The following is a 20,038-nucleotide window of genomic DNA, read 5'->3' as shown; positions in this document are numbered from 1 at the left end:
ATGTCCATCCTTGTCAATGCTCCTCTCTCCCCAACCCTCCCACTCCCATGTCCACCTGGCCGCCCTCTTCTCTCTTCTACTATTTAAATTTACCTCCATTTGATTTCAGCAGCTGCTCATCAGTGAAAGCGCTGCGTGTCTGACGTCTCTCCACCAGCCTGTTCCCTTTGCTCGTTCATTTCCTCAGTGCCCTGCCTTTTTCTGACATTTCCTCGAGGGCGGGCAGGTGGACATGGGAGCGGGAGGGATGGAGAGAGAGGAGACGTCAGACAGGCAGCGCTTTCACTGATGCTGCGCAGACATCGGACTCGGAGGCAGGTAATTCCTGAGCGCCGGGGATGGAGCGGAGGAGGCTGAGGCGCGCCGCGCGGGGCCCCCTTAAGAGTAAGGCCCTATGCGGCCGCCTCGGCCTAAGACTGGCCCCGGCAAGCGGTCAGCGGGCCTGCGCAGGAACAGTAAGAACAAACACCCGATGCTGCTAAGCCATGCTGATGAAACTCTGGTGCACCACCATCATACAAATACTCACCCCCCCTTCAGGAATCTGCCACCGGAAACAAGTTTGATCCCCTCACACCACTGCCAGGACTATAAACCGGCACAAGCCATAAAAGCAGGAGAGGGAGCCGGAGACTAGTAGGGGACCGATGGAGGAAGGAAGAAACCTGGCGCCACCAGGAGTACACTTAGACCCTAAGCCTGGGCCGCCTCAACCACAAAAGCTCTACCGGACCTGGGAGACCAGGCCAGGAGCTAAGCAATCCACAGCTGCACAGTTATGACCATCCACCTGCTAAATAGAGAGAATACTGAGGTTAAGGTGGCTGAACATGACCACAAACAGTAAACCTCTGAAGTGCTCTCTTTCTCTTCATCGCCACGTGCTGGTAGAGGGACATAACCCACAAGTCTCTGGACTGATCTGTGGGACGCTACAGAAGCAGTATTTTTTCCATCACTGACTGCAGTATGCAGAGGCTAACTGTATCCTTTATCATTTGGTAAAAAAGTAGTGTTTCACTTTTCATAGTTTAATCACATTCAGGGCTGTGTAGTCAGTGGTGGAAGCAATTTTGGGTGGAGTCAGAGTAGGTAAAAATATACTGACGGTTTCAAAATAAAAAAAACAGACATGTTTTTCATTTTATACATATTTTTGTCCTAGATCTAAAGTTATTATTTGCCAGTACTTTAGATCCAGAGCAAAAAAAAGTCTAATAGCAGTAGGAGTCAGAGTAGAACAGTAGAAAAATAGAGGAGTCAGGTTTGGTGCACCAACACACACCTTATTATTCTTTAAAGCATGAAAATACAAAAACTTATGAAAGGTTTAAAGTACAGTCACTAACATTTGTCATTTTCTCTCAAAGTAAACTACATGTCTGATAATCACACACATCAAGATTTGTATTATAAAACCCAGCAAAAAACATATTTACATTTATCTAACTCCAACCCAATTTTTTTTTGTATTTTTAACTAGCAAATAGTCTCTTATTTGGATTTCTATATACACAAAGAAAATGCACAAATATTACAATGTCACACAAGGAGATGGTTTAACAAATTAACAAATCATAGCTGTTTGACATAGCTAATGTTTTACTTCTTTCCACTACACCAAGAAATAAGTTGTGTACAAAATTGATATTTACCATAATACATCTCTGCACTTGGGGGGGGGGGGGGGCTATAAAGGAAATTCTCATATATTAGAAAAACAATGATTTACAATGGGGGGGGGGGGGGGGTTTATTGCTTTTTTTACAGCTATATCTAAAAACATTGAACAAATAAAAATATCACTTTCAATAAAAGAACAGAGGGTAAAAGTTAGGCTACAACTGAAGCCTAATTTGTATACAGGAGATTGTAATTATGAAAGTAGTGTTAAGTCAGAATGAAATCAAATGCTGGTGATTAGAGAACAACTTGTTCTTTAGAGCTGGCAGACACGTCCAGATAGGGTTATTCATAATTCTGACTACCACCAAATTCATGGCTCTCCACTATAATGAAAATAGTAGAGGCAAATAGAAAATAAATCCGATAAAACTGGACAATTTCTTCAAATAAAAACATTGTCGGCTAAGATCTTGATTGCTGTTCATCTGTTGTATGAATGTAAGTACTGTGTTCCAGGGTTTACCCAACAGATGAAACTGTATTTGGTTTGAAGAAAACCATTTTTTATTAACTGAAATACCTCCCTTTTTTACCGGTGTATGTTGTTTGATCATTGCTGTATTGTTGGTTTATGTCTGTAACAGAAACTGGGTCTAGGCTAACCCATGGATCCTCAAGCATTGAAGGTCTGTAATAGTTTTCCACATCATTAGACAATCTTTTCTCTCTGCCATGCGATGTACCAAATGGTGTGGATGTCCTGGGTGAACCCTTTGGAAGAAAATCATCAGGTAAAGAAGCATTCAGTATTTGTCCCTCAAGTTCAAACTAAATGAGGTTTCCATAGATGGTCTTGACATCTTACTTATACTAAATAGTTACATTAAATTAACTATCAATCACTTACAAAAGTTATGTACCTCCTACAGAAATAACTGTTCCTCGTGACGTTAGCTCAGATTTTCTGTTATATTAAGATCTACCCACACATGGAAAAACCACTTAATACATAGTACAGTTTTATACTGATATTCTTAACAAGAAGGCTGTGGTATTTTTCCCTTAAAATACACATAGCTTACATGCAGAGTGGAAAAGTTTCAACAGACACTGGCACCTGCCACTGGTCTGAGTTCAAGAGAACTGTTGTGGCACATCCAGGTCAAAATGGAATGACTACTGTTGTAGCCACTTCATCAGCAGGGAAGAAAAAAAAAAAATCAAAATGAATAAATGAAAAAGCAAAGAACAAAAACAACAACAAAAAAAGCCAAAATTGTAAAGCCTGACAAACCAAAATAAAATGTAAAAAAAAAAAAAAGCTTAGGAGGAAAATGTGTTACCAAGGATCCTATAAATTGCCATCCCATTATTTTTATTCATTTTTAAAGAAAAAGAAAGAGAAAAAAAAATGATCGAGTTCCCGAACTACAGGCCCACCCGGAAGAGAGGCTGAATAGCAAGAGGGACCAAAAAGTTAGAACTGGAAAAGAGAAGCGCTAATAGGAGGAAAAGGGAAACAAACCAAACTATTTGGGCAGTACCCAAGTTTTCAAAACCTATTTGCACTGGTATTAGGTGAATTCAAGACTTAGGTGACATTAAATGTGCAGTTCCAGTGGCTAAACACAGGACTACCATGCCACATTAAACTTAAAGCGCTGCAATTAGGGAGCTTCCAACATTTGCTATTATAGATACATTGTTAAATTTCCAGATAGATGGATAAGGGCTGGATTCAGTAAATGGCACTCAAAATTAGGAACTGAAAGGTATTTTATAAAGGGTGTTCCAAGATAGGTGCCCTTTATAGAATAATGTATAGAACTGGGATCAACACTCAACTTTAGGCACGGGGATTTACACCAACAGAAACCACATGTAAATCCTGGCCTGTGAGTTGGGCGCAAATTCGCATTCTAAAACACCGCGCACATTTTAAGGGGCCTCCCCAACCCCCCCCCCCCCCCCAATCGTTAGGCCCCCTTTCCAAATCTATGTGGAAACACTTAGGGTCTTACTCCAGAAGTTTCCAAACCTGGTCCTGTAGGCACCCCAGCCAGTCAGGTTTTCAGGATATCTACAATGAATATTCATGAGAGATTTGCATGCACTGCCTTCACTCTATGCAAATCTCATGAATATTCATTGTGGATATCCTGAAAATCTGACTGGCTGGGGTGCCTCCAGGACCAGGTTTGGGAATCACTGGGCTATTCTATAAATGGGCACTTAAGAGTGTTTTCGTGCAGATCTGCCATTTCTGTCCCATTTCGGTGCCTTGCATCCATTAGAACACTTTTCCATGCCGAGTAGTGCCTAATGTTAGGCGCCATATATAGAATCCGGGGTTAAGTGTTTCTATGCTACTTAGGAGGTGGTAAGTGGCTCAGGACTAACTACAAAAGTGGGGATTGTACATGTAGCACACTAGTCACAAAACACCTTCCACACCCATTCTCTGCCCTTAAATACAAGACAATTCTAGAGACCTCAAACAGTAACTTGTGTGGGGACTCCATATTATATGAGTTTAGTCCTAATGTCCTACAAATCTCAGGTTGACTGCATCCCAGAGTTTAGGTAGGCTGCATTTGGCCTGCATGTCCCTGTGCCTTAGTACATATGACCCTTAAATGAGAAACTGTCCTCTAAAAGCAGTCAGGACCATGTCATGACCTATTCAAGACAAACTATTGTTTGACAAATATTGAAGTGAGGGTCAATACAATCATTTCATAAAACTTGAAGATTAGACAGACACAATCAGCATTAGAACACAATCTGCCTAGGAAGCAGCAGGTTTTTTTTTTTACTCAAACTAGATTTAACATATGTTCAAAAAATGCAGACTTAAAAGATGAGATGTGGCATATGTAATAAAACAATGCAAAGAAACAGGGCAAGAAGATACTCTGGTTCTCATTTTTTTTTAAATTCTTTAGGACAATGGTATATGTGTAAGAATGTATGACTAATACAGTATACGAGTTAACAGGGAAGCCATTGCAGAAATAACCTTAGATTGAACAGATTTTACTACAACCCAGACAGAAGGAAGTTACCCATTACTTGTTTGCTGAGAATGACCTAATGCAACCATGCTTTCTAGATTACTTATACATCCTTTTTACAAAAATCTACAAAGTAGTTTCTAAAGTATGTACATATAGTATAAAATAGAAACAAAGACACAAAAATTTTATATATGTGCTTATCTGTTTTAAGATACGGAAAATAAAAAGGGTCAACTGACAACCTGCCTGATGATATTCAATGCCTTCCAATATCAGTCCCCATTTGTAGCTGCCTAGTGCTTCTCAGTGATACCCATCCCCAGAACTGAGGCCCGAAGCACATAGCTTACCGCACTTGCAAAGTTTGCTTTAGATTGGTCTAAAGCAAACGTTATTTGGAATCTAATACACAAAGGGGTTCTGTGTCCCTTTCACTGTTCCCCGTAGCAGCTACCGATAACTCTATACAAAGGTATTACAAGCTCATCAGAATTAAAATGAGCATTCTGACCAATCCACAGACATTTCCATGCACCGAGCACCTACCTTTAGCATGCAAAATTTAATGGCATGCCTGGAGCTGTTAAGTTTAGCACAGCATCCCTGGTGGTCCAGTAGAAACCCCTCCTGATCCTAACCTTTAAACTCCCTTGTGGTCGTGGCCCCCACCCCTCCCCATATCTTGTAAGAGTTGCAGGCAGAAGCAATGCCCTCCTGCCTCTGGGCCTGCCCTTCTCAAAATAGCAATGGGCAACTCCTGCCCGGTGCATCCTGGGATGCACTGGGAGGAGCTAAGTACCATATAAGGAGTTTTTCCTTTATATGGTGCTTAACCCCTCCCAGTGCATCCCAGAATGCACCGGCAGGAGCTAGGCACTGCCATTTTGAGACGGGCAGGCCCAGAGGCAAGGAGTAGGCATTGCTTCTGCCTCCAACTCTTACAAGATATGTGGAGGGGAGGGGGGATAGCAGGAATTCGGTGGCTCAAAAGGAACTTTCATCAGCTGGGTGAGAACAATGTTGAGATCCCATGACACTGGTGGAGGTTTGACAGGGGCAAAAGCAAACCTCTAATGAAGTGAACAACTAAAGGCTTACCTTCTACACGATGATACACACTGATTGCACTAAGGTGAACCCTTACAGGGTTGGTCTGCAGACCAGACTCTGTTAAGTGTAGAAGGTATTCATGCAGGGTCTGTGTATGACAAGAAAGGGGATCTATGGCCTTGCAGTCACACCAGACAGCAAACCTCCTCCACTTAAAAGAGTAACACCCCTTTGTGGAATCTTTCCTGGAAGCCAGCAAGACCCAGGAGACACCCTCCGAAAGACCCAAGGAAGCAAATTCTAGGGTATCAACATCTAGGCTGTGAGAGCTAGAGACTGGAGGGTGGAATGTAGAAGCGACCCCTCGTTCCGAGTGATGAGGGTCAGAAAACACTCCATGGTTCTTCGTAGGACAATTCTAGAAGAGGAACGAACACTATCTGACGCGGCCAGTAGGGGGCAATCAGAATCATGATTCCACAATCTTGCTTGAGTTTCAACCAAGTCTTCTCCACTAGAGTATGGGAGGATACGCATACAGAAGGCCCGTTCCCCAATGTAGAAGAAAGGCATCTGATGCTAGTCTGCCGTGGCCCTGAAGCCTTGCGGTTGTGCTGAGTGGCAAAAAGATCCATTGAGGGGGTGCGCCCCAATGCTCGGAAGATCTTGCGGGCTACGCTCAAATTCTGGGACCACTCATGAGGTTGCATTATCCTGCTCAGTCTGTCGGCCAGACTGTTTACGCCTGCCAGGTAAGTGGCTTGTAGAAACATGCCATGACAGAGTGACCAGAGCCACGGCTTCCTGACACAGAGGGCAAGATCCGGTGCCCCCTTGCTTGTTGGTGTAATCCATTGCAACCTGATTGTTCGTTTGAATTAGAATAATTTGAACAGACAGACGATCTCTGAAAGACTTAAGTGTCCCAGATCGCTCTGAGCTTCAGGAGATTGATCTGAAGATTAGTTTCCTGAAGAGACCAAGCTCCTTGAGTGTGAAGTACATTTACGTGAGCTCCTCACCACAGGAGAGATGCATCCATCATCAGAACTTTTTGTGACTGAGGAATTTAGAATGGAAGTCCCTAGGTCAGATTGGACTGAATTGTCCACCACTGAAGAGAGCGTACAAGCTCCAGGGACACTCAGATGACATCTTCTAGACTCTCCATGGCTTGATACCACTAAGAAGCTAGGGTCCAACAATCTCAACATCAGCCAAGCCGTGACCTGCTGCAATGACCGAACCTTGGACGCAAAGGCAAGACGGTTGTCCATAAGCATCCCCAGAAGGTAGGCTCAGACACTTTTTTGTATCGAGCAGGGCTCCTATGAACTCCAGTTGTTCAACCGGATGGAGAAGGGACTTGGGGTAGTTTATTACAAACCCTAGTAGCTCTAGCACCCGAATAGTCATCTGCATTGATTCCCGAGCACCTTCCTCTGAGGTGCACTTCACCAGCCAATCGTTGAGATAAGGGAACATATGAACTCCCAGTCTGCATAGCGAAGCTGCTATTATCACTAGACATTTTGGAAAAACTCTGGGAGCTGACGCGAGGCCAAAAGGCAATATGTGGTACTGAAAGTGATGTGTTCCCAGCCAAAATCGAAGATACTTTCCTGTGATCTGGAAGTATTGGGATGTGAGTATATGCATCCTTTAAGTCCAGAGAGCATAGCCAATCGTTTTCCTGAATCATGGAAAGAAGGCTGCCCTGGGAAGCCATCCTGAATGAGAAAAGTTTCTTGTCTAAGAAATTTGTTAAGGGCCCTTAGGTCTAGGATGGGACGCATCCCCCCTGTCTGTCTGTACAAGGAAGTACCTGGAATAGAATCATTGCCCTTCCTCCCCTGGTGGAACAGGTTTAACCACATGGGCCTTTAGAACAGCGGAGAGTTCCTCTTCAAGTACCTGCTTGTGCTGAAAGAATGAGCTATTGGTGGGCAATTTGGAGGTTTGGAAAGCAAACTGAGGGTGTATCAGAGACAGATTATTTGAAGAACCCACTGGTCGGAGGCTATGAGAGGCCACCTTCGGTGAAAAAAGAATCCCCCCCCCCCCCCCCCGACTGGCAAGTCGCCTGGCACAGACACTTTGACAGCGGTTATGCTCTGCTGGAGCCAGCAGCAGGGGCCTTGGGCGCACGCTGACAAGAACGAGCGCACTGGGGCTGAGCCTGAGAAGGCTGGCAAGCTGCAGGGGTGTACTTATGCCCAGGAGGCACTCCGCAAGCTACCAAAATACCTCCTGGATGAGGGGGTAGCTGCAGAAGACGTCCAGCGGGAGAGAGAAGGCATAGACTAGGTGTGCTTTTTGATCTGTTCAACACCCTCTTTGACCTCTTCAGAAAGATTACTCCACTCCCCCCCCCCCCCCCCCCCCCCCCCGGCAAGGGGAATTCGCCATTCTCTGCTGGCCTGAATGGCCAAGATCAGAAACATGCAGCCATAAGAGTCCGCGCATTGATATACCTTGGGAAGACATTCTGGATGCAATGTCAAGAACTAGCGACAGCCTTCTGTAGCTTGAGCAACTGGCGAAATGGCTCGGCCTGCTCTGGAGGGAGCGCATCAACCAAGTCAGACAGCTGCCTCACCGAGTTCCGCAAGTAAATGCTCGTGAAGAGCTGGTAAGATTGAATACGGGCGATGAGAGCACAGCAGTCCGATACATCTTTCTCCCAAAAGAGTCTAGGGTTCTAGCTTCTCTGCCTGAGGGAGCTGAAGCATAGTAACTAGAACTCCCGACTTTTTTTGAAAAACATGGAGTCGTGGGGTAACAGACCTCACTAACCCAGGTTCCCCGTGGATCCGATATTGGGTATCAATCTTCTTGGGGACCACAGTGACAGACATAGGGGATGCTCAGTTCTTAACTAGGACTGCCTTGAGTACCTTGTGGAGATGAGCCATTACTGCCTCCTTAGGTGTAGTCCAGGACCTCAAGCATCTTGGCCCTGGGCTCATCCTCCACTTCTATGGGGAATGGAATGGCCTTAGCCATTTCCCACACAAAAGAGGTGAAGGAGAGGCTCTCTGGTGGAGACCATCTCCTCTCAGATGGAGGGGAAGGCTCAGAAGGGATCCCATAGGACTCATAGAAGTACGTCAGGCTCAGTCTCTGGCTGTCTTCAAGTCTAGGCTTAAAGCCCACCTATTTGCTACTGCTTTCGACTCCTAACCATGACTCTCTTACTCAACACCCTCACTTATCACCCCTACCACTGCAATTTCCCCACCCCTAGCTGTCTGTTCGTCTGTCCAATTTAGATTGTAAGCTCTGTTGAGCAGGGACTGTCTTTTCATGTTAATTTGTACAGCGCTGCGTAAGTCAAGTAGCGCTATAGAAATGTTTAATAGTAGTAGTAGTACCTGGGATCCTCTTCCGATTCCTATGAGCGTTCTTCCTCGGTATCAGACAGCACTTCCCTCAGGGATGTCCAAGACTAGGCCCGCCTCCATGTCGAGGAACCATGTCCTCAAGAATGGTGTCAAGGAGCTGGCTCCTGCCTCAACTCCAGCAAAGCTTTCTCCACCAATGTAGGAGTACTAGCCTGGGTGGTAATCAACACTGGGGCCACAGCACAGTTGGGGCTTAGGTTGCCAAATCGTCAGGGGTGTGGGAGCAGGATCTTGACTGCTAGGAGGACGCATCAGCACCTCCTGAATGGAGGGGAGAGCAATCCTCCCAGCGTCAATGCTTTTCAGTTGCTGAATCCCTCAGCATCCCAGAGCTCCCAGCACCGTGCTTTGAAGGAGATCGGTCACTACTTCTTGGCCTTCGCCCGATGCACCACATCCAAGCTATTTGGTGCCAAGGACGACTTCAAATCCTCCCATCACCTAGGGGTCGGGTCCAACGATCGGCGGTCCTGGAGGGCCTGCATAACAGGAGGCCTTGAGGCAGGTGGACACCCACTTGATGCCTCGCTGCTCCCAGTGTCTCAGGGTCTCTCAGCAGCCATCCTACCTCGACTCCCAATGTCTTCATTGATGTCAACGTCGAAGAACTGGACCGAGCTCCAAAAAGTTTCTCGCATTGAGCTTCTTGGGAAATTTGAGTCCTTGTCTTCATACGAAGACAAAGGACACAATTTGCTGGGCTATGGTTGGGCCCGAGGCACTGAATACACCAAGAACGTGTATTAATACTCGAGATGGTCCAGCTGCACTGGGTACAACGTTTGAAGCCACTGGGAGTCTTCGATGACATGGAAGAGAAAATGGCTTTGGTTAAATCAAAGGTCACGATTATGCCAGAAAAAAATAGAAAAGGCACAAAAAGCGGAGAGACCCAGCCAAGCAGGCCTAAAAATGGTCCACGATGAAAAAGAAAAAAACGTGGAAAGAGAAAGATTGTATATAATCTATCTAGTTGAGATTGTTTTCTTCTAATATTGTATTAATGTTCAGTCATCTCTGTATTACTGTTTGTAAGTGACCCTTGTAAAATGACAAATTATAAATGATTTTAAAAAAACGTGGGCTAAACCTACAAAATTAAAGGGATTTTGTTTTTAAATAATAAAATAATAACGGAAGCAAAAATACTGCCAAAAGGTACTTGAAAAAAGGTTCTTTCCCAGGTGTGTGAGAGGCATCAGAAACACCACCGCTTCTCACGTGGAGCAAAAACTGAAGAGGCTCGGTTACGCTGCAGGCGGGAAGGAACCTTGCACATACGCGTTGGAGCGCTGCTCATGCTCTAGAAGGCTCTAGCAAACTTTCTTTTTGCTTGCTATAATGCTGACCCCAGACGACACGGGATCATCTACCCACTTGTGAGAATGGTAAGCCTGCTTGTCCTCTGAGAATTTTGTTTTCCTGAAACGTGCGTTGCTTGGATTTGTATCCTTATTTGAATGGCCAGGAGCCATACAACAGGCTTCTCTGCATAATGTTCGCAATCCTATTCCATCCTGTTCACATAAAACATTGCAATTTAGCTGGCTGTTTGCAAAAGGACAGGATTAAGAGATGTTTGAAAGCAAGTACTGCACACTGAATTGCTTGAAGTTCTAGTACACTTATGTAAAGTTGTGACTCCTGGTCTGACCATGTTCCTTGTGTCTGAAGGCAGGACAGATGAGCATTCTTCATCCCTGTAGAAAGCAAATGTCAAACGTGATATCTAGAAGGTTGGGTCAGAACAGCACTCCCACTGCTAAGTTTATTGCATTTTGTGATCAGGTGAGGGCCTGTTATCTGTGCAGTGACTAGAACTCAGATGGTAGAACATGATGGTAAAGTGCCATTGATGTCTCAAGCCCCATTGAATGGGTCTCATGTGGAGTTTTGAAGTTGATGTACTGCTAAAGAAGCTGCCATGTGTCTCAGAAGGCAAAAGAAGGTTCTGGCCAAAACCTTGTGCGCAGATTTCAAATGGGTGACCAGGTTCTGAATAGAAAGAACTCGGTCCTGTGGCGGGTAGGTCCTCCCTTCAAGTATGTCCATGCGAGCTCCAATGAAGTGAATAACCTATGTTGGAGAAAGGATAGACTTTTCCTGGTTTATGAAGAAGTGGGGATTATAAAGTGGTAATTGTGCATTGGAGAGACTGCAGCAAGTTCTACATCGATTGAATAGAAATAAGCCAATCATCCAGGTATGGAAAGAAATGTTCCAGACTTCAAAATGGGCTACTACTACTACTACTAATACTACTGAAAGACATTTTGTAAACACCATGGGTGCTGAGGAAATGCCAAATGGAAACAATATGTACAGATAAGTTGAATTGAACTGGAACCGAAGATATCTCCACTGATCCGGATGAATCGGGATGTGTAGTCATTTGAGATCTAGAGATGCTAGTCAGGCATTGCAGTTTAAGAGAGGTAGGATGGTCTTACAAGAAAACATCCTGAATTTCTCCATTTTTAGAAAAATGTTCAAATCTCAAATTGAGAATTAGCCTCAGACCTCCTGACTTTCGGATTAGAAAACAATGGGAGTAGAATCCTTGATCTTTTTAATAAGTGAGAATGTCTTCTATTGCAGCCACTTGGAGGAACATCAATTTCTTCCTGTAGGACTCTGCATTGTAAAGAGGATTGGTAGAAAGGGGAGAATTGTTTGGAGGGAGCATAGAAAATTTATTCTATAACCATGGATCATGATTTGACACCCACTGATCTGTGGTAACTAAGCGCCATTCCTGTTTGGGGGGGGGGGGGGGGTGAGAAGCGTGAAGGCACCCTCCCTACTGGGTATGTGTTATTGGTTGCTGCAAAAGTAGCTGGCCGAGTTCTTTCTTGTGGCCTCTGCCTTTAGAAAGAGGACCCAGTTGCAGCACAAAAGTTGCGGAGGATGAGAGCACGGTTGATACCTTTTATTGTAATAAGACAGTAATACTGAGGTACGATCTGTGAAGAGCACGGGATGTTCTCCTTGAGGAGCTCACATTCTCTTTTCTCTCTGTCCAAAGTGATAAAATCTGTGCATCCTACCTTCTACTACTACTACTATTTAGCATTTCTATAGCGCTACAAGGCGTATGCAGCGCTGCACAAACATAGAAGACAGACAGTCCCTGCTCAAAGAGCTTACAATCTAATAGACAAGAAATAAAGTAAGCAAATCAAATCAATTAATGTGTACAGGAAGGAGGAGAGGAGGGTAGGTGGAGGCGAGTGGTTACGAGACAAAAGCAATGTTAAAGAGGTGGGCTTTCAGTCTAGATTTAAAGGTGGCCAAGGATGGGGCAAGACATAGGGGCTCAGGAAGTTTATTCCAGGCATAGGGTGCAGCGAGACAGAAGGCACGAGGTCTAGAGTTGGCAGTAGTGGAGAAGGGAACAGATAAGAAGGATTTATCCATGGAGCGGAGTGCACGGGAAGGGGTGTAGGGAAGGATGAGTGTGGAGAGATACTGGGGAGCAGCAGAATGAGTACATTTATAGGTTAGTAGAAGAAGTTTGAACAGGATGCGAAAACGGATAGGGAGCCAGTGAAACGACTTGGGGAGAGGGGTAGTATGAGTAAAGCGACCCTGGCGGAAGACGAGACGGGCAGCAGAGTTTTGAACCTTCTGCCCTCTTGATCTGTTTCCATCTGCTTGGTTAACTATCCCTGAACTAAACTTGTTACCTAGAATCCTTCAAGTGATCAATAATATTCTTTCCACAGGAACAGTGCCTAAATCTTAGAAAACTGCAATAGTGCGCCCTCTCAAAAAAACCTTCGCTAGATCCGTGTCTGCTCACTATCGTCCCGTATCCAATTTGTACTTCCTTTTCAAAGTTTCAGAAAAAGTTGTATTTGATGAGTTATTCAGCTTCAGTGACAAAAACTTTCACCCTCCACCCTAAGCAATCCAGTTTTAGGCCACATTGCAGTACAGAGAGTTCTCACAGCAGTCTTGAATGAGATCTACACAAATCACGAAAAACACTAAGCTGTCCTCACAATATCTCTCAATCTTTCAGCAGCGTTCGATCTGGTTAATAAGCTGTTGCTGGCACAGTTCATCTTTGGGAATTGGTGGAACTCTCTTTAGTATGGTTTGCTTTGTTTCCTACTAGTCGTTCTTACAAGGTTGTTACCTCCTTCTCTACAACATCACAGCACCCTCTAAACTTGCGGAGTTCTGCAAGACTCATTCCTGTCTCCCCTTCTTTTCAACCCATTTCCAAGTCCCCTCGTTATGTTGATCCAATCTACCGGACTGTATTTCCATTTTTATGCCAACAATATCCTTTTACTGTATCCTGTTGACCTATATAACCCAGTATTGGGGCCACTCCATGACTGCCTAATGCAGATATCTAACTGGTTAACTACCCATAAGTTGATCCTGAATAAAGAAAAATTATAGCATGTTGGTTTCCTGGTGGCCTTACAACATCTACTACCCCTCTGAATCCATTTGGGACTTAGATTTATCCTGTCAAATCATTTCGCTACTTAGGAATAATACTGGATTCTGGTCTTTTTCCAACCAAATTTCTACTTTAAGCAAATCCAGTTTTTTCATTCTCCAGTAATGCTGCTCAATCAGTAGATATTTTTTTACTTAGAAACATTTCATTCTCTTTATTGATAACAAGGCTTGATTACTGTAGTATCGTATATCAGATGTTTCCACACAAACATAAAGAGGCTGCAGTCCATACAAAACAGCCATTAAACTTGTCACACACAAAAGTTTGACCATGTCCCCCCCCCCCCGTTTCAAAAATGTCATCAGCTCCCAATAGAACGAATCACGTAAACTTCTTACATTTGTTGTCAAGGCTCACAAAGCTGGTCTTCCTGATGGTCTGATCTATCTTTAAAGAAAAGCCCTGAAAGCCTGGCTATTTAAACAGGCATTTCAAAAGTAGAAGCCTCCACACAACTAATCTCAAAATGTCTAGATACAGAATGCAGGGTGGGACGATTATGTCAGGGACAGCTGGTGTATTTAAAGGGGTTCAAAAAACGCCGACGCCATCTTTACAAGGGACTTGAGGTAAGAGAGTGAGGCTTAAATCTCCCCATGCTTGATGGACCCAAAATTAGTGTTTGTCTAGCAATGGGATGGGAAATAATGAAGGTTTTTTGTTTCTATTGTAGGATATGTCCTTGATACAGCTTGCATCGGAGCGAAACATGCATGTCGGACAATTAAATTCATGGGTCTTACATATTAAGATAAGTAAAAACTATAGAAAAAATATAAAAACTATATAAAAAATCTTTAAATCGGGTGAGCCGATGAAGAAGTTAGTGCTGAAGACATTGCCATTCTTTTGTTTTGGAGCAATGAGCACTGCTGAGGCCACCAAATGTGAATAAAGTAGAATGTGGAAATGACGCTGTGATTGAATAAAATTGGTTTATAAAATTTGGTACACTGGATCTCACAGTACGAATACTTTAGGAGATACGATTTGAGATTCGAGTGGAAGTGGTTAAAAATTTTGTGCTATTGATTGGTACCCATTATTCAGAACACAAGACAGCCTAGATTAGTATTTGTTACATTAAGAACAGCTTCATTTTGGGTCTCCCTAATGATATCCTTGTACTTCAATTTATGATACGCACTGTTGTTGAATAAAACGTGGAAAGAGAAAATTCTGTCTTATCACCCTTATTCAAAAAAACTAATCTCTACTACCCACAAGCAGCGAATGTCTCATGGGGCCGCCATAGGTGCGACAGCTTCAATGCTCCAATAGAGTGAGGATGCCAGCACCACTCCTGGCCATCCCAAGGCAATGCCCAAGGACACAAGGAGCTGCCATGGGATTTGAGCCTAGGCTTTCACGTTCCCGGCCCACAGTTCTAACCATTACTCATTCACCCTCAACTATACTGCACATTATCAATTGTTATGTAACCTTCACAATCATCTAAAAAAATTTGGTATACCCAAGCTGCATTACTAACAGTGAAGGGCAGATTACCCTACAGGTAGAGTAGGCAACTATCTGTGGGGCAGCCATGCTACCACCGTTTCTAGAAGTGGTCATCCTTATTTTAGACCAGCTGGCCGACAGCATTAACAGATGCACCTCTGGACTTACCATAACTGTGATTTTGAAAGGACACACTGCCCCCATATCCCTTCTACCAGCCAGAGGATTACATCCACAAACTAATAGTCTAGCCAACTCTAGCCTGGGTTGCATATGAATACATATCCATCAGAAACTCATGAGACTGTTTCCCAATAAGTGAAGTCTCTAAGAAAATCTTGTAATGGGCCAAAAACAAAAGAAAAAGGCCTGTAATTTCTCTAACACTAATATCTTAAACTTACCTTCTTGAAGGACCAATTGAACATGACAACCTTCTTCAGGACCGATTAAGTACAAGAATACTACATTTCCCCATAAAACATAGAATGAGCATGCTAGAATACAGATAACCAACCCCCCCCCCCTGAGGTTTACTAAGCCACGATAGCACAGCCCATTCAAAATGAATGGGCTGTGTTGGCATTAGCACACTGCAGCAGCTAGTAAAGCGTCAATGTTGCCAACTGTCAACATATATAATTGCCAGCTAGAAAAAAAAAAGTTGTATAAATATATTAAAAGCACCATGTCATTAAAATTATGACTTCTCCAGTGCCATGGGCTCAGGCTCTGTGAGGCTGCAATACACAAGTCAGGGAAACTGTCTGAAATCCAGCTACTGAAGTAAAAAAAAAAAAAAAATGCCAACAGTAGACAGTCTATGTTTAAAAAAAACAAAAAAGTTAGTAAATAGAGGGGTCAGTCTTTCAGAGCCTAAGCTGCGCAGTAATACCGACACAGCCCATTCGAAGTGGTTTAGTAAACAGGGGGTAAATATTTCCATGAAATGACAACCCTAGCTGCAACAGTTTTATGTCATAAATTCAATTCTCAACTGTATTTTATACATGACATGGAGATTACAAAAATGATTGCATCTAGCTAGAGGGCACCAATGCCAACTGTGCTAGGATCTACACATGCTTCCATATTCACTATTCAGGAAATACTGATGCCATAGTTAAAAAGAGTGAAGACCTACAATATATACTTGATTGTAAATCGATCTCATGTATAAGTCAATGGACAGTTTTGGGACTAAAATGTCTAACTTGATGTGCCCAGTGTATAAGTTGAGGCCACATACAGCTAAATTTAACCCCCCCCCCCCCCCCCGCCCCAGCCAACAGGTCTTTCTCCCTGACACACAGAGCCGGATCTTAACATGCCCCCCCTCCGCCAAGCCAACAGATCTTTCCTGCGACACACACACTGCCAAGAGATCTTCCTTCCCGACACACACACACAAATATAAACCCCCAGCCAACAAGTCTTTCTCCATCACACACTTCTCCCTGCCTCACTCACACCCCAACATATAGATCCAGCATGCCCTCTTCACTGCTCCTCCCTCCCCCTATCCTCACTGTGTACCTTTAATCTCAACTCTCTTGCACGCAACATTGCAGCAATACACTGCCTGAGGTTTGCTCCAGAGCGTGCCTTCTGACTCATTCCCACCCCTTCTGACTCTTCCTGTTGCCTCAAGAGCAGGACAGGTCAGAAGGCATGCTCTGGAGCAAACCTACAAGTGCCCACGTTGTGTGCAAGAGAGAAAATGGGGGGGGGGGGGGGGGGGAATGATTACTAGTAATCTTTTTACTACCTGTAGATTAGAATTCACTTTTTTAAAGGTTTGGGGGGTTTTGGGGTCCAAAATTTCTCAACTTATAGCCAACTATATACAATAGTTTTTTCTTCTCCTTTTGAAATACCTTGAGGACTTGACAAATCCCAGGTGCCAGGCCACCATAGAACCTACAAATTGTACCCTGGGACCTTGTGACTTATTTTAGCTCCTCCACCACCAATCAAAATGTTTTACCCTTGTGGTACGGAACTGATCCTCTCACGGCCCCAAGTCTCATGAGAGCCATATGGTATGGAACTGCTCCTCTCACAGTCCCAAGTCTCATGAGATTTGGGGCTATGTGATCAGCTTCGCAGTCCTTGGCAGGGCATTACTCAAAACTGAGCTAAGTCACACTGTGCAAAGGAAGACTTGATTTTGGAGGCAGAAAGGCAAAAGCAGAACAGGGTGGAACGCTGCCAGGAGTCTCAGGACTGGGAGAGCACAAGCCGTGTTGCCACTGAAAAGGGAATAAAGAGAAGGCCTCTAAGCCATTGCAGAAGTGAAGGCACTGTTGCATTCCCACCCCCTCTTTCGGAACTGACTTCCTGTTATTAATGCAGGAAATTTTATGCCTATGCCAAAGAAGCGGGTAGAAATGCTGCAGGGCCTTTATTTTTTTTAGCTTTACTGCAGGGTGGGCCATGTTGATCCTTACAGTCAACAAGTGAGACAAGGTGATGGGCCGTTATGGTCTGGTACGTTGGGTCAATCAGCAACCAACTGGGAAAATAAAGAGGAGGGTATTCTTCAAAAGGGAAAGGGGACTTGATATACCGCCTTTCTGAGGTTTTTGCAACTACATTCAAAGCAGTTTACATATATTAAGGTACTTATTTTGTACCAGGGGCAATGGAGGGTTAAGTGACTTGCCCAAGGAAGCGTGAGAAAGGGAAAAGACAGAAAAAGGTAGTGTAGAAACGAACAGAGGAAAGATTAGAAGACATGGAAAACTTTGAAGCATAAAGGAGTGAAACTGGGGGTGGGGGGGATTAAACAAACACATACACAAGGGCAAGCCCTGCTCCTCCTGGAACCTGCATTAGTGGTGGTGATGGACGGACTGCGGGTTGGACCACGAAAGACTACTGAACAGGACAAAAGGAATAAGAGATCAGAAACAAGAGAACTGAGAAAGGAGAAGGATGATGGAAGGCAAATGGATGGAAATCATGAAAGGGGAAAGGTGGAGACCCCATACTATAGCTGATAACTGAATCAAGTAAAATCATCTCTGGCACATCTTACTAAGAGGACTAGGGTAAAAGCCAGACCCTAAAGATCCTATGCTTTCCACCTAAAAAGCCACCAGAGTTGTGTCGTATCCTCCAGGTTGCAGCTCTGGCAGCTTTTAAGAAAGGAAGCTAGAAACTATGCTTTCCACTTCTGCACTCAGCTACCCACAGCTCTTCTAGCTACACCAGACCCTCCAGGTCACAGCTCTGGCAGAGCTGTGACCTAGAGGATCCAGCACCCAAAGGGTCAACTGAGTATGGAAAAAGCAACTTGAGTTTAAAAGCATAGTACCACGAGTGAAGAAGAGGCAGGCCGGATCCTATATTTTCAATTTTAAATCCACTAGAGCTGTGATCCAGAGATCTGCTGCAGCTCCAGCAGCATTTAAGGTATGTAAAACCTGGATGCTATCATGCTTTTTATTTCCCTTATATTAGGGGGGCCACATAAACTGCTGGCTTCTGCCAGACCTATTCAGTGGTGAATTAGGAGCCTAAATTTATTAAGCTTTATGTATTCTATAGAAAACAAAATGAGGATACAATCTCTGTTGGATCCTAAAAGAGCTGCTGCAAACCTCAGATGATATCCCCCCCACCACTGTTCTCGAACTTTGGGTAGAGCAATGGGGGACGGATAATAGATGGATATAGCTCCTAAACAGAAAGAATTAATAAAGACCTGCTTGAATTACAAATAAAGCTTATATGACGGAAAGAAAGGAGAGAATGAACCTAACACGTTTTAAGAAACCAGCTCATCTACCTATATGAAATGTGTTTTGGGGGTAGGAAGAATGGGACAGGTTTGCAAACAGTTCAATAACGAATATGTAAGCTTCGGTTAAACTTCCACATTCTAGAAGCACAAACATGCAAAACAAAAAAACATTCCACATTCTAGAAGCGCAAACATGCAAAACAAAAAAATATTCCACATTCTAGAAGCGCAAACATGCAAAACAAAAAACATGCCATACAACTAAACTTGAGTATACTTATTAATGTTAAGTAAAAAAAAAAAAAAAAAGTTAAAAAATACGTGTCTGATTTGCAGATTTCGATTATTAGGGAAAACAACTTCACATGCGCTTTTTAAATTGCTTCCACGTGAAGGTTAACCGAAGGCCTACCAAAAATATGTTTTAAAAAAAATGGCATCAACAATGGTGGTTAGCGGCGGGCTGCTGAGCATAATCGCACTATGGCGGGATTGACTCATGTCCGCTCTCCTCCGTGAGGTGCTGCCGCAGCTGCTGCTGTTTGTTGTAGGCCTCGGCTTCCCCATTACCTGGTAATTTCGCTGTCGGGGAGAGAAGCCGCCACCGCGGTGCTGTTGCTGGACTCCGGGGGATTTAGAGTAAGGGGACGTGTACCTCGGGCTAGGTCCGCGCGGCGGCGGCGTCTGACCCGGGGACTGGTTCCCAACCCAACCACCGCCTCCTCGAAAACCTTGAGAGCGAGGTGATTGGCCTCCACTTCCGCCTAACTGCCTAGGCCTCTGTCCGTATGGCGGCGTGGCAGGGCTCCCGAAGCCTCGCCCCGGCGGCGGCATGGAACCCGAGGGGCCCCCGCCCGCGTACGGTGATGGAGGGCTGCGAAAACCACCTGGGCCACCGTTGCCGCTCCCACCAAAGTAAGGAGGATTTGGGGAGCGGTAGTTCTGCCTGTACATTCCTTGTACTGCTTACGAAGGCGCAGAAGAGTCAGTTGGAGGAAGAAGAATCCTCAACCGGAGTCCTGAACGTTGCACTTATTGTTCTGAGCGGCAACTCTTTGCTGTGCACGCTCCGTGACAATATTAAAAGAAAAAAAAAGTAGTGCTGTTTGAAGAACCGATAAACTGTTGTTGACGCTGAGCTTACCACATGAAAAAAAGGAAGTAGTCGCGCGTGCGCGGGATGATGGGATCTCGTGTCTATGTCGTCACATCCGCAAAAGTGACTTGAGTTGACGGCGCGCAGAGATTAAAA

The 20,038-nt window shown here is 44.3% G+C and overlaps 1 protein-coding gene across 1 annotated transcript; it reads right to left on the bottom strand.

Moving 5' to 3' along the window:
* Positions 1-1,243: 1,243 nt before the first annotated feature.
* On the bottom strand, positions 1,244-19,924 carry MPLKIP (M-phase specific PLK1 interacting protein). The gene is made up of 2 exons (XM_030203890.1): positions 19,357-19,924; positions 1,244-2,397 (listed from the first exon to the last, which is right to left on the bottom strand). Exons 1-2 carry the CDS (start codon positions 19,738-19,740, stop codon positions 2,194-2,196), a joined length of 588 nt encoding a protein of 195 aa, XP_030059750.1. The 5' UTR covers positions 19,741-19,924; the 3' UTR covers positions 1,244-2,193.
* Positions 19,925-20,038: the final 114 nt, after the last annotated feature.

This window comes from Microcaecilia unicolor, chromosome 1 (assembly GCF_901765095.1).
Source record: "Microcaecilia unicolor chromosome 1, aMicUni1.1, whole genome shotgun sequence".
Classification (NCBI taxonomy): domain Eukaryota; kingdom Metazoa; phylum Chordata; class Amphibia; order Gymnophiona; family Siphonopidae; genus Microcaecilia; species Microcaecilia unicolor.
This window is presented reverse-complemented; position numbering and strand designations above follow the sequence as displayed.

Excerpts from the sequence above, each read along its gene's own strand:
- MPLKIP (XM_030203890.1), bottom strand. The coding sequence starts at position 19,740 with ATGTACAGGCAGAACTACCGCTCCCCAAATCCTCCTTACTTTGGTGGG. Across the intron at positions 2,398-19,356 it reads CCCGACAGCGAAATTACCAG|GGTTCACCCAGGACATCCAC; the intron begins GTAATGGGGAAG and ends TTTCTTCCAAAG.